Here is a 14,665-nt window from a genome sequence, read left to right as displayed (position 1 = left end):
TAAATAATATTTAATTATAGACTAATTAGACTTAAAAGATTCATCTCATACTAATCGGTTAGACTGTATAATTAATTATTTTTTAATTATATTTAATACTATATATATATTTAAAAATTCGATGTAACGAATATTGTAAGAAATTTTTTTGGAACTAAATAGGGCGTGAGTTTTTTTTTCACTCTGGGTTCGCGTCTCTCTACATGGCCCACATGGGTTCATGGAGACCCGGTGCAGCGACCACTTTTGATGCCAAAGGGAGCAGAGGTGGTGGGTCCTGGTAACAGTTGAAGGCGTACAAACGCACTCGGACGGTCGGACCAAGTGTCCTCAGGCTCGGGGAGTAGACCCAAGGCAGGTACAATTGTACAGTCAGTTACTGTTTTTTTCACAAATAAATATCTAAACAGACAGTTTGTATAATGAGTTGTCTATTTAGTTGTCTGCAGGTTGATTAATTCATCTTTTGTTATACAAACTCATTGTGATCTAGTGTATAATTAATCTTTGTAGCCATTTTATTATATACATAAAAAAATACACAATGCATTCAAATAATTCATATGACTTTTAAAATAAGCATGTATATATACACTTGAATACACGAATAAATGAAAATACATTCAGTTGGTAGCATTCAAATAAGCAATAGATGACAGTTCAGTTGTCTATATATCTTTGCCCTTCTCAAAACTTGGCATTGATGTCCAGCTGGAGCTTTTTTTTATCCGAAAAAAGAAATAAGTCCCTATTAGTATGTGGTAAAGCAATACTGAGATCCTTGACAAATTTATAGTAAAACAATACTGTCTAGAAATAAGCATACTGAGATCCATGGCAATCTATTATCTGCAAAATATCCATAGTTGCATATGAGAATGCTTAATCTATTGACGATGAGTTCAAAACATAAAAACAACACAGTCAGTCGGCTTGCAATCCTAGAGAAACAAAAGTAAGATGGAGAGGACAATCAATTGAATAGCATCATCTGGTTAAGCCTCTAAAACAAACAGCAACTTAATCGAAGGACAATTAATTGAATAGCATCATCTGATTAAGCCTCAAAAACAAACAGCAACCTAAATTGAAGCTTTGTCCAGTGGTTCCTACGAGCAATATTGACAAAAAAAAAATAGCACAACTCATTCTAATTTACAATTGACAGTAACATAAAGTCTATATTAGTTAGCCCATAGCAAAAGCAAACATCACATAGCTCAATTAGTAAACAAAACCAAGACACAAATCACAGAGACACAAACATATGATGGTATGAGTTAATTTTAAATGGCATCAGTTGCGGGTGCGGTGGTCCCACTTTCAGCGACACGCCGTCCACAATGGATTGTGACTCTCCACCACTCTATTCGCTGTGCTGTGGCTAGTGGCTGGTACTGATTTATTATAAGAGAAAAGTACTGTTGGCTGGTTCGTAGCTGCTGGTTGGTGCTGATTTAGTGTGAGAAAAAAAACATTGTTTGGACGCGGCAAACAGACACTGCGTTCGGCTGGTCTCCAGCCCTCCAGCGCTACAGTATTTCCCTCTCACATCGCTCCAGCTCCAGCCTCCAGCCACCAGCCAGGTAATAATATTTTTCTCTCACACCACTCCAGTTTCAGTCTCCAACTTCAGCCTGCCGAACCCAAGGAGAGTGGACTGCGGACTGCCACTGCCACGCACGCAAGCTTCGTTGACAAGGGCAATGATATGATGACGACTCCAAGTGAGAGCCCCGAGATCCGTAAGCCGAAATGATGCGTGTCATTGGAGTCCGTGCGCTCACTAGGCGGTCCCTCAAACTCTAAGACCCTGTTTAGTCCAAAAAAATTTCAATAGTATCCGTCACATCAAATTTTTGACACATATATGGAGTACTAAATCTAGTTGAAAAAAATAACTAATGGCACAGTCTAACAGATTAGCACGAGATGAATCTTTTAAGCTTAATTAGTTTATAATTGAATATTAATTATCAAATAACAACGAAAGTGCTACAGTGTCAAAACATAAACATTTTCGCAAACTAAACGGAGCCTAACTTTCGACCCTCTCTCTCACTCCCGTGCCCTGCCGCCATCCCCACGCGGGTCGGCGCCGCCAACGCGCGGCCCTCCACTGCCCTGCCAACGCGCCCGTCGCCGCTGTCCTGCAGCCGCACCCGCCTCTACTGCCCCACCGCCGCGTCCGCCACCGCTGCCCCCTGCGCACGGCCCTGCAAGGCCGCCGCTTCGTTCGCCCATCCCCGCCCCTGTGCCGCACGGCCATTGCTCCACCTCGCTTGCCTGCACGCGCGGGAGCGCCGCCGCTAGCGCCGGAGAAGAAGGCCCCCTCAAAAATTATCGATGTAGGCTTGATAAATGTCGAATCAATTATGTTAAAATGTTGAAATAATTTGTAAAAGATGTTAAATCGATTATGTCAAATTGCCGGAGAACTATTTGGGCCTAATAGGTTTTGTAGATACACAGTTTATCCATATTTCAGAAAGTTATATAGGACTCAGTTTTTATGGGCATCGAGCCCGGAAATTCTATACATTTTTTTGGAAAAAAATTTCTTCCCCATCTTTCAGTGTTTGAGATTCGAGTAAAGACCTACATCTGTTGGATCATCTGCACCACAACCCCTCCCCAGCCTCCTCCATTGACGCCGCCACCAGGCCCTTCAGCTTCACCACGCCCTGCCAGCCCTACGCGCCGCAGCTGCGCCCTGCTTGCCCTGTGCGTGCTGTCGTCGCGCGCCTGTCGGCCCCAATGCAACGTCACGCACGGGGAGCGCTGCTCCGCCACGCTTGCTGGCCTGCTGCCTGCTGCTTGCGCTCCGTCGCCGCCCCTACCGGCCCTGTGTGCCTTGCGCTTCGTCGCCAGCCTCTCTCATCGCGGCTCCTTCCTCGTGCCGCCACCGAAGAAGAATGCAGATCCATTTGAAAAAAAATGTTGATCTAGTTTTTCATAAATGTTGAATCGATTCTCTTGAGGTGTTAAAATAGTTTGTAAAAATATTGAAAGTAGTATTTTTCAACAATTTGATGTATGTGTTTATGAAAAATGTTAAACATACTTATTCTAATTGTTTATCTTTTTTTGAGATAATTGTTTATCTTTTTTCATAACATGTTGGTTTTTTTTTGAGAAAACCGGGATTGTATTTCACATATAAGCATCAAGGTTTACATCGCAACCCTTACACAAGCACCCTTGAACAAAAAGAAAATTACATATAGATCCAAACAAGGGTCTCCCGGTTGTCTTCGTCGCGGCGAATGGAGGAGCCCCTCGACGAGCAGCCACTGCACCAGAGGTTGTTGAAGATACACATCGAGGTCTGTTGCGGGATTTCTAGGGTACCCACAGCCGGGTGGCGGAACGCACCTGCCTATTCCCTGAGAGGGAGTACTCGGGGAAGTACTATGCGATTGGGCTAATCTAGCTCTGAGTCGGGCACACAAGAACACACGATCTAGAGTGGTTCGGGCCGCCGGAGCGTAATACCCTACGTCCACTGGGAGAAGTATTGTTCTCGATTGTGTATGAACCTATCCTCTGCCGGGTCTTGGCTTTCACCCAGCCTGAGTTTCCTTCTAGCGGACGGCCCCCTTTTATAGACCAAGGGGTGCGGATACATAGGATGTTGATGCCCCGACAGGTGGGCCCAACGCCACTGTGCAGCGTACTGTGCGGAGTAATTAAACAGCTACAGTGGTTGCGAATCTTTCCTCTGATATGCTTCCATGCCCTGCACACCCTCTGACGAAGGGAGGTCTTCTCTTGTCGTGTCAGCAAGGCGCCCGTTGGGGAAACGTAGCTTGCGGCGTGACCTGCGGAGGCTATTATGTAGGCGTCATAATGGGTGAAGCCGAGCCGTCGTATCCATCTGTTATGGCAGACTGGCAGGCACGGTGTGGGTGGCGCCAGCAGCTCCACTATCTTGGTAATACGCGATCAATAGTGCCCCCTGGTCAAATAATCGCCTCGGCTTCTGCTACATCAATGCGGACGTCCTCCTATCGCAATGAATGCAGTGGTAGGTGGGCCTTAATATGGAGACCAAGGGCCTTATATACGTGTCTGGACCTGTAGACACGTGGCGGCCCCGGACCACCCCGAGGCGGGGTGTCGAAACCTTCCCTTGGAGAGGGGTCCGGTTGCTATACGGGGGGTCCCGGACCCCATGGGGGGGTCCGGGATCCGGGATTCCCTAGGGATCCGGACCTCTACGGGAGGTCCGGAGCTTCCGGCCGTTCGGGCTGAGCGCCAGCTTCTTCCGGAACACGTGGTGCTCCCGGACCTTTCCCAGTCAGGGGACAGGTCCGGGACCGCTGCCGGGTGAAGCAGGGCTCCGGACCGCAGGGGTCCGGTTGCTGGTTGTAGTTAAGGATAACTACAAGGCTCTTGCCTAGACACAGTAAGAGGGGGTACCCCAGTCCTGGGGTACTGACAGTGGCCCCCCGGCCCACCTCAGGAGAGGTACGAACCCGCAGGTGGGGCCACTACCGTGATGTGTTTCCACGCAACTTGATTGCGTTGGTGTGCTCATGGAGAGAGTGGGCGTCCCGGACCCCTGAGGCCGGTACATCAGTTGCCAGGTTTAGGTACTAGAGTGTTCTCCACAGGGCGACGAAGGTGTAGGCTTAGGGTACGGAACCAAGCTAAGCGGCTACACAGACTTCGGATCGCTCAGGGAGCAAGCACTTCCTCCCGGACCCGGCTTTTGGCGAGCGGTCTCCGCCGGAGCGGGCCACCGGAGTGGACTTGGAGCGACCGTGGCGAGGGGTCTCCGCCGGAGCGGGCCACCGGAGTGGACTTGGAGAGACCGTGGCGAGCGGTCTCCGCCGGAGCGGGCCACCGGAGTGGACTTGGAGAGACCGTGGCGAGCGGTCTCCGCCGGAGCGGGCCACCGGAGTGGACTTGGAGAGACCGTGGCGAGCGGTCTCCGCCGGAGCGGGCCACCGGAGTGGACTTGGAGAGACCGTGGCGAGCGGTCTCCGCCGGAGCGGGCCACCGGAGTGGACTTGGAGAGACCGTGGCGAGCGGTCTCCGCCGGAGCGGGCCACCGGAGTGGACTTGGAGCGACCGTGGCGAGCGGTCTCCGCCAGAGCGGGCCATCGGAGTGGACTTGAGTCGACCGTGGCGAGCGGTCTCCGCCGGAGCGGGCCACCGGAGTGGACTTGAGTCGACCGTGGCGAGCGGTCTCCGCCGGAGCGGGCCACCGGAGTGGACTTGAGTCGACCGTGGCGAGCGGTCTCCGCCGGAGCGGGCCACCGGAGTGGACTTAAGTTATTGCTGACGAACCAAAGGAATATGTCGCCAGACCTCACAGTAAGGTGCAAGAAACCAAGCCTTATACTAAAAGGGAGCCCGGGACCTCTAAAGACAGCAGTCTCGGTTACTAGAGTAATTGTAACAAGGTAGTGAAGTACGTAAACTTAGGGTACATTACCAGGCTAAGCTACGCGGAGCTCCTCTACCCCAGGATACGAGTACCACTTCTCCAGAGTAGGTCCTTAGGGGTCCGGACTGCCTTCCAGCTAGAAGGGGCGTCCTCACCTGAGTTCAAGCCGGCAACTTAACTTGGATTGCTAACAGCAAAAGAAAAGACTCTGTTTTGGGGGGAAAAGATGGTTAACCAAGAAATAGCCAACCAGAACGAATGAATGCAATCAGGGTGGAGTCGAGATATGACTAAGAAGATAAATCTCCTTTATTATTGTGGTTATCACGGTATACATCAGAGGTCGGGATTACGAGGTCGGACCTTCACCGCTCCGGACCGCTTTTTGCCTGTTTGCGTGATAGGGCTAGAGGTCGGGTTTACAAGGTCAGACCTTGACCGCTCTGGACACACACGTAGGCGCCACGTTTTTACAAAGGAGGAACTCTTCTTAATCTTTTCTTAGGAGTAACCTACGGCTGCATGCTATACAACGTGTTCTTCTCCGACTGGAAGTGGTACGGCCACTCCTGAATTCTTCATAGTCGTCGGAGGCGAAGGCGCCCTAGATGTGCCTGAACTGCATCATCTAGCATCACCTCGGGAGCCCGGGGGGCCCCTCCTTGCCTAAGAGCTATCATATGCTTAGGTAGCATGAGACAAATTCTTTGGCTTTGAATGGAAGAGGCCCCCTGCCGCCGCCGTCCGCCACCGGGAGCCAGCCGGAACGCCTTCCGCTGCGGCAGGAGCTGGCTTTCCACCCTGGCGCAGCGGGAAAAATGTGTGCCCGTATGGACGAGCACGGAGTGTGGAGAAGGGCGGTCGTTCGCCGGCTTGTCCTTGGTGCTCGCGCCAGGGGCCCCCGCGCCCGGCGGGGTCCTGTCTGCAGCAGCACCAAGCACCTCGGGTGGTGCCGGAGACGGCACGACGACACGGTCAACTTCCACCGGGATGGCCATCGGCTCCAGGCACCATGTTGAGAGAAAGCCTTGAGCCGACGCCATACCGCCGCAGAGGAAGCATGACTGTTGCTTGAGAAAAAACCTTGAGTCGACGTAGGGGTAGCAACGCCTCGCGGCGCCTCCGTTGTGCGTTGCTGCGCCGGCTCCGAGGTGTCGCAGTGGCGACGCACAACAGACGCCGCTGCCGTGCGCCGCGGCACCGCGGGCGTTGGTGCCCTAGTGCCACGGCATGTGGCGTGGGTGATGCCCTGCCTTCCTTCATCTTCTCGTTCGCCGTTGCAGAGGAAGACCACAGCCCCTGAAGCCCGCAGATCCAGCCTGCGCTTGACTCCCCACGGACGGCGCCAAAATGTTGCGGGATTTCTAGGGTACCCACAGCCGAGTGGCGGAACGCACCTGCCTATTCCCTGAGAGGGAGTACTCGGGGAAGTACTAGGCGATTGGGCTAATCTAGCTCTGAGTCGGGCACACAAGAACACACGATCTAGAGTGGTTCGGGCCGCCGGAGCGTAATACCCTACGTCCACTGGGAGAAGTATTGTTCTCGATTGTGTATGAACCTATCCTCTGCCGGGTCTTGGCTTTCACCCAGCCTGAGTTTCCTTCTAGCGGACGGCCCCCTTTTATAGACCAAGGGGTGCGGATACATAGGATGTTGATGCCCCGACAGGTGGGCCCAACGCCACTGTGCAGCGTACTGTGCGGAGTAATTAAACAGCTACAGTGGTTGCGAATCTTTCCTCTGATATGCTTCCATGCCCTGCACACCCTCTGACGAAGGGAGGTCTTCTCTTGTCGTGTCAGCAAGGCGCCCGTTGGGGAAACGTAGCTTGCGGCGTGACCTGCGGAGGCTATTATGTAGGCGTCATAATGGGTGAAGCCGAGCCGTCGTATCCATCTGTTATGGCAGACTGGCAGGCACGGTGTGGGCGGCGCCAGCAGCTCCACTATCTTGGTAATACGCGATCAATAGTGCCCCCTGGTCAAAGAATCGCCTCGGCTTCTGCTACATCAATGCGGACGTCCTCCTATCGCAATGAATGCAGTGGTAGGTGGGCCTTAATATGGAGACCAAGGGCCTTATATACGTGTCTGGGCCTGTAGACACGTGGCGGCCCCGGACCACCCCGAGGCGGGGTGTCGAAACCTTCCCTTGGAGAGGGGTCCGGTTGCTATACGGGGGTCCCGGACCCCATGGGGGGGTCCGGGATCCGGGATTCCCTAGGGATCCGGACCTCTACGGGAGGTCCGGAGCTTCCGGCCGTTCGGGCTGAGCGCCAGCTTCTTCCGGAACACGTGGTGCTCCCGGACCTTTCCCAGTCAGGGGACAGGTCCGGGACCGCTGCCGGGTGAAGCAGGGCTCCGGACCGCAGGGGTCCGGTTGCTGGTTGTAGTTAAGGATAACTATAAGGCTCTTGCCTAGACACAGCAAGAGGGGTACCCCAGTCCTGGGGTACCGACAAGGTCGCAGCTCGAAGCCAACGCCCTTCCTGACGAAGAAACATCAAGATTTTTCAATAGCACAACGAGTAGCATGTCAAAAAAGACATGCTGTAGAACCGTTGAACGCTCAAGCCGTAGAACATATCCGAAGCTTCAAATGAATCCCCAGATCTGGTGAGGTAGAAACCACCGAGCCATTCGCCGCTGCCAGAGGACAGATCGGCGAGGCGGAGGAAGAGCCGGCGAAGGTTATTCCCTACCGGCGGCGCTGCCTCCACCAACCGCACGCCGCCAGGGCCATAGCTTCCTAAACTAGAAAAAGATATGTACAACGGCCGCCTCCATCCCGGCTCCCCATCCTCTCCGATGCCAAGCCGGCCGCCGGAGTGGACGGGGAACCGAGGAAATCGGCGCCGGATTTCGGTCCCCCCCCTCAACTGTAGCGACTAGAAGGATCGAGTAAACGGAGCCTCTCATAACATGTTGGTTAAAGTACGAGATATATAAGAGCCCCCCATCGGGCCCGGTTGTGAGCGAGCACGACAGGCCGACAGCAGCAGCCTGCTCCCGACCAGTGGGCCGGCCTTGTACAACGCAAGTGAATTTCACGTTAGATTATTGAACTAGATTTCGCAACTGGGTGTGTTTATGTGAAATTCGTCTCTCTTTTTCCATGTTACCGTGATGTAAAACTACGACTTAGCTGTCTGGCTAACTAATCAGCTCAATCGATGATCGATCCATCGTCTTGATGGTAAGTTTCAAGTGATTTTTTGCTAGAAAATTTCGAGTGATCTATTTTGCTGGCAGCACCGAGAAGAGAGGTTGTTAGGCCAATCTTAATAGAAATTTTAAGAGGAGTAATGAGCATTAAATTTTATATCATCATTATGAAAAAAAGAGGGAAATTTTTATAGAATGAGAGAGAAATTTCATCACCGTGACGCTACTTCGGATTGTTTACTAAGTTTTCAATCTTAATGACTGTACGATCTTCTACTAAGACTGACCTTAGGTTCCACACCAATACTATTTTTTCGATTGAGAACAAGTCAAAGCACAGTGATTGGATAGTGTTCTGTAGATTTGCGTGATTTCCCTTAAAACCATTCCCATTTCATGTAGACGACGTAGAGATTTCGTGGTCAATTCGCTCAAAATTCAAATACAGTGAGACAAACTCTTCAAGTCAAGGGGAAAAAAAAACAAAAACAAATCTCACGATCGGAAGGCTATCCACAACCCTTCGTCCGCTGGTCCTCGCGCGCACTGCCGTCACGACCCAGAGATGGCGGCGGCGGCGAGGCGTGCCGCTGGCCTTCTCCCTCTCCTCCTCTCTTCGCCGTCCGGTGCTCGCACACCCCTCCGCCGGGCGCTATCTCTGATCTCTCCGCATCGCTCCTATCGCCTCCTCTCGCACCCCGCCAGGCCCTTCTGCACCTCCCCCTTCTCCGCCTCCGCCTCCGCATCGAATGGCGGCGCTGCGGAGAGAACCCGCGAGCTACACCTGTACAACATGAAGTCGAGGAAGAAGGAGCATTTTCGGCCGCGAGCTCCTGACGGGGAGGTCGGCATGTACGTCTGCGGAGTCACGCCCTACGACGACAGCCACATCGGCCATGCCCGCGCGTACGTCGCCTTTGACGTCCTCTACAGGTCAGTTAGTACAACTATGATCTCTGTTGATCTAACCGCGCACTTGATTCACTCGCTGGAGGTACTGTAGAGTTATATTGAAGTGTTACAGATTTACGAGGCAACATAATTGCAACATTTAATTACTGAGTGAATTGATGGCTGACATTGCGGTCTCAAATGGCCACAGATACATATGCCTTGTGATGATTAAGCTGCTTGTAAGCTTGTTACTCCAAACCCTAAATGGCTGGTAGTCACTTCACATCGACATTTTTGTGATTGAACTGGTGTGGTAGGATAGACACTGTAGTGACATACTGACATGGTTACAATGGTTAAATCCCTTGTAAATTGATTCTGCATGTATAATTTGACCTGGACCTGCATAGATGCTTGATATGGATTCCTAAAGATTATGGCGTGTTAACGCTCTCACAACCTTGTATCTATCACGTTATTTATTTCCATGGTAGTTTTCTTTCTACGGAAGAATTGCATAAACTTACTGTGCCACCTTGATAGGTACTTGCGTAATTTGGACTATGAAGTTCGCTATGTTCGGAACTTTACTGACATTGATGACAAGGTGATTTCCGGGCTAAATTTTGTTTGCAAATAAATGAATCTGTTTTCACAGTTTCTGTTAACCAATTTAATGATTTTTACATAGCTCAATACTTGAAGTGGCAGTTATTATTTTCTTACATCTTTGTTGTTTACAAGCTCTTGAAAGTCAGAGCTTAACTGTGTACAGAATTTACATTAACCTGAATTAAAGTAAATAAGAAAGATCTAGTTTGAACGATCACACATTTTTGCTGATGTCATGTTTATTTCAGATTTAGACCTGAATTTATGTAGATGGTTCTATATAAACTATTTTCTACTGAAATCGTATTAAGCAATTTTACATGGAAGACTAGAATGAATATTGAAATGCAATTTGCTAATCTGCACAGGAAACCTGAGTTGCACTTCTGGAATTCTGTAGATAATTGCTAGAGCAGATCAGCTGGGGGAAGATCCTTTTAGCTTAAGCAAAAGGTTCTCTGATGATTTCCTGTCAGACATGGCTAATCTTCAATGTTTACCACCATCTGTGGAGCCCCGTGTTTCAGATCATATTGATCAGATTATAAAAATGATTAAACAGGTATGTGTACTTGGTTTTGTGGCTTCTTAGTATTTTGTGCAGAGTACTTAGTATTTATGCTTATGCAATTTCTATTTGCTATTGTCTTGAAAATGTTACTGATCTCTGTATTAGTCTCAACATTAGTTTTAATCTAGGATTGGTTGGATCTTGCTTTGACATACACTAGATCAGTTTGAAAAGGTTCATCATATTTCATTTAGTTGACAACTGACAATAGATTATTATTGCATTGTGTGGCTTGGCCTTTCAACTCATAGGGTTCATTTAGAAATAGCACACAATTTTGAGATGGACTTTAGGCATTGTATTTCAACAGTGGGAAGTGCTATGTGACTCAGTTATAATCTTAAAAGTATACAAGCTGCACAATGTTGTGTGCCATGTTTGTATGGCATTGTTCAATGTGATCATGCCATATGTATGCAGTTGTGAACATGAAGGACAGCATGTTGTGTTGCTCTCTTGATGTAAAATATCTGCTGTAAATAATTAGTACTCCCTCTCCTTTTTAAATATATGATGTGTAGACCAAGGTATTAGTTAAAAAAAGTAATTAGCTTCTCTAAACATCTTGTATTTAAAAACAGAGGAATTATAAGTTTTTGTGCTTTTTACTGTGCATGACAGACATTTCCATCAGGCTGCGTACCAACAGTAGCTCTTTAAAGTGCTAATAGTATCGATGTTGAATTCCTGTTCTTTTGGTATAATGACTTTTTGCTACACAGCTTGACTTCTTTGTATTCTTTGCAACTTTTCTTTGAGCAGATCCTTGATAACAATTGTGCATATGTAGTGGGTGGGGATGTCTATTTCTCTGTTGACAATTTTCCTGAATATGGAGAGTTATCTGGTCGAAAACTTGATGATAATAGAGCTGGTGAAAGGGTTGCAGTTGATGAGAGGAAGAGAAATCCAGCTGATTTTGCTCTATGGAGGGTAAAAGATGTCCCAGATGCTGGTATGCAGCATTTTTTGTATTCTATTCTCTGCTGAGTGCTGAGATGGTTTAATAAATCACAAATTCATTCCATGTCAATTCCAGGCTGCAAAAGATGGGGAGCCATGGTGGGAGAGCCCTTGGGGCCCTGGAAGGCCAGGTTGGCACATCGAATGCAGCGCCATGAGTGCACATTACTTGGGTCATTGTTTTGACATACATGGTGGTGGGGAAGACCTCATCTTTCCACACCATGAGAATGAGATAGCACAAAGCCGTGCAGCGTGTTGCGACAGTAGCATAAATTACTGGATACACAATGGTTTTGTCAATGTAAATAGTCAAAAGATGTCTAAATCGCTTGGTAACTTCGTCACCATACGCAAGGTAAAGGCAACATTTCAAATTTTCCCCTAGTAAGTAATAACTGTACCTGTACTTTCTTATTAAAGGCTGCCATTTTCCCAGGTTATAGAGATGTACCACCCGCTTGCGTTGAGAATGTTCTTACTTGGCACACACTACAGGTTTCCAATCAACTACACAATAGAGCAACTCAATGTTGCGTCCGATAGATTGTATTACACGTATCAGGTATGTTCTGTGTATATATTATTATATGTGATAAAGAGACGTGTTTATGAACTCCATGATTTCGGACCGCTTTTTCTATCTATTAATACAACGACGCATAGTTCTCCTACGCATTCGAGAAAAAAAATGAACTCCATGATCGATGCTGATGCTATCAATATTTTTTTCTGGCAACAAAACCTGTTAGGTAGTGAATAAGAAAATCCAGGTACATGTATATTGAAGGTTGCCCAACTACTTGTAGCTATTATTGTCTTCCAAGAGTCCAAAACTTTTGGGTTCTCTATTTCAAGCACACCTGAGGACATATCCTGGAGATCATGCTACTGAAAGAAGGAAGCTCTCGAACTTTAGGTTGCGATGTATGTAACATAATAATGTTTCCTTTAGTTGCTTGTTAACAATATCTAGAAGCCAAGTAAAAGTGTAATCACAAGTCAGAGGTACCCTGCTTTGTACTTCTGGAAGCAAATTTCTCGGCATTCAAAATGGATTGCTAATGTGGTTTCATGGGTAGTTCTCCCAGATAACATGTATGAATAGTTGATACTCAACTTCTTTGAATTAACATAATTTTATTTTTTTATACTGAAACTTCTTTTTTGTCCTAGCCGATTCCCTAGTTTTCACATATCAACCGGCCTGGCTGCCTTGGACCTAAGAAAAGCTGTGTTGCCTAAACTGAATTAATTCTTTGTTTAATACTGAAACTCACATATTAGCCAGCCTGGATGCCTTTTGCCTACTATTTCCAACTTCCAAGTGCTCACATATTAGCTAATTCATGCCTGGAGACTGAGAAGTTACTTCTATTTGCCTGAAAACTGAGGCATTCATTAAGTTTTTGATGGCATTGAAAGTCATAATCTCACTGATCTTGCTGGCATCATTTCACTGCTGTAACTTCTAATTAAAGGGCTATTTTCAAATGTTTCATGTCCACAGACATTACGAGATTGTGAAGAGAGTTGCCAGCAACAACATAAGAACCCTGGAGATTCCTTGCCTGCTAATACCCTAAATTATATCCAGAAACTTCATGATGAATTTGAGACTTCAATGTCAGATGATCTCCACACTTCAGTAGCTTTGGCTGCTATTTCTGAACCACTGAAAGTCATGAATGATTTGTTACACACGCGTAAGGTAAATTTAATGATGAACTCCTGGAGATACTGTTTACTAGTATTCAGACTTCACTGTACCACTTTTGTGCAAATGGTTACCATTTTCATGGAGATGGTAAGACTTATCTAACTTGGTTTGACCTAACTCTGGCATTTGAACAGGGAAAGAAGCAGGAAAAACGATTGGAATCACTTGCTGCCTTGGAAGAGAAAATAAGAGTAGTGCTCTCTGTTCTAGGATTGCTGCCTTCAAGTTATCACGAGGTGAGTGCATCTCTTAACACTGCTGAGTTAGTGAGTCTATAGCTTGCAGTACAAATTTGTTTCTATACGAGTATCACTGTTACAGTCTCTCAATAATAGTACTTCATGTTGGTCATTGCAGACTCAACTATGTAAACTCTTGGTACTAGGAAAGCTGAGTTTTGTAGAATCAAAATATTATGAGAGGCCTACCTATCAGCCATACTCAACCAGAGTCATCCTAAGGAAAGAAACTTATTTAGTGATCATAGTACATATGCTTAATCTTGCATAGCGTGTCAGTGTATCCCAATACAAGTCCTAAGCAGAGAATGCTAGTATATCTTAGAAGCTTTTTTATGATTGATTTGGATTGTGGCGCAGCTAATTTGATCCCAAGTCTGGCACTATCCTGTACTTAAGCTGCAATTTTCACTACTGTCTTTCACCGAGTCACTCGTGCTACTAACGACTTTCTGTTCCAAAGGCTCTGCAACAACTGCGGGAGAAAGCATTGAGAAGAGCCTCCATCACCTAGGAGCATGTGCTGCAGAAGATCGAAGAGAGGACTGCAGCAAGAAAGGCGAAGCAGTACGAAAAATCTGACGAGATCCGGAAAGAATTGGCTGCTGTTGGAATCGCCCTCATGGATGGTCGTGACGGAACAACGTGGAGACCATCTGTGCCTCTTTCTGAGGAGCAAGCGGTGGTTGTGAAGACATGATCTGCGCGAGTTCTTTGGGAGACCCACGAACACCAGTTCTCTGTTGGTCGTGCTTGGTTGCAGTAGTGTGCAGGTCCTGCGACGAGATGAACGAAGTTTCAGAGATACAAGATTATTTGCACGATTGTGTGCTCCCGCGAGGGCTACTGAAGTTATGTGCATGTCAGTAATGTGGAACGAAAAGATAGCCAGTTTGACAGTCATTACTGCAAGTTTTGTAGATCATATTGCCGAATATTTGAACTAGTATACCAGCTATATCATTTGCCTTCAAATCCAAGAAACATAAATGTCTCAACGGGAAAACAATACGATTTGCTTGCTTCATGGTTGCTGCGGTTGATCGTGTTCTGCTTTCGTTTTCGTTTCTGCCCACGGGGCTGGCAGGCAGCAGCCACGTGTCC

General features: G+C 47.7%; 1 protein-coding gene across 1 annotated transcript; it reads left to right on the top strand.

Moving 5' to 3' along the window:
• Positions 1-9,057: 9,057 nt before the first annotated feature.
• Positions 9,058-14,588, top strand: LOC120686684 (cysteine--tRNA ligase CPS1, chloroplastic/mitochondrial-like). Its single transcript, XM_039968899.1, has 9 exons — positions 9,058-9,495; positions 10,000-10,063; positions 10,469-10,630; positions 11,402-11,572; positions 11,679-11,960; positions 12,042-12,167; positions 13,113-13,313; positions 13,457-13,558; positions 14,025-14,588. Exons 1-9 carry the CDS (start codon positions 9,128-9,130, stop codon positions 14,073-14,075), a joined length of 1,527 nt encoding a protein of 508 aa, XP_039824833.1. The 5' UTR covers positions 9,058-9,127; the 3' UTR covers positions 14,076-14,588.
• Positions 14,589-14,665: the final 77 nt, after the last annotated feature.

Source organism: Panicum virgatum, chromosome 2K (assembly GCF_016808335.1).
Source record: "Panicum virgatum strain AP13 chromosome 2K, P.virgatum_v5, whole genome shotgun sequence".
NCBI classification, from domain to species: Eukaryota; Viridiplantae; Streptophyta; class Magnoliopsida; order Poales; family Poaceae; genus Panicum; species Panicum virgatum.
Note: the sequence above shows the minus strand (reverse complement) of the source record. Positions and strands in the feature narration are given on the sequence as shown.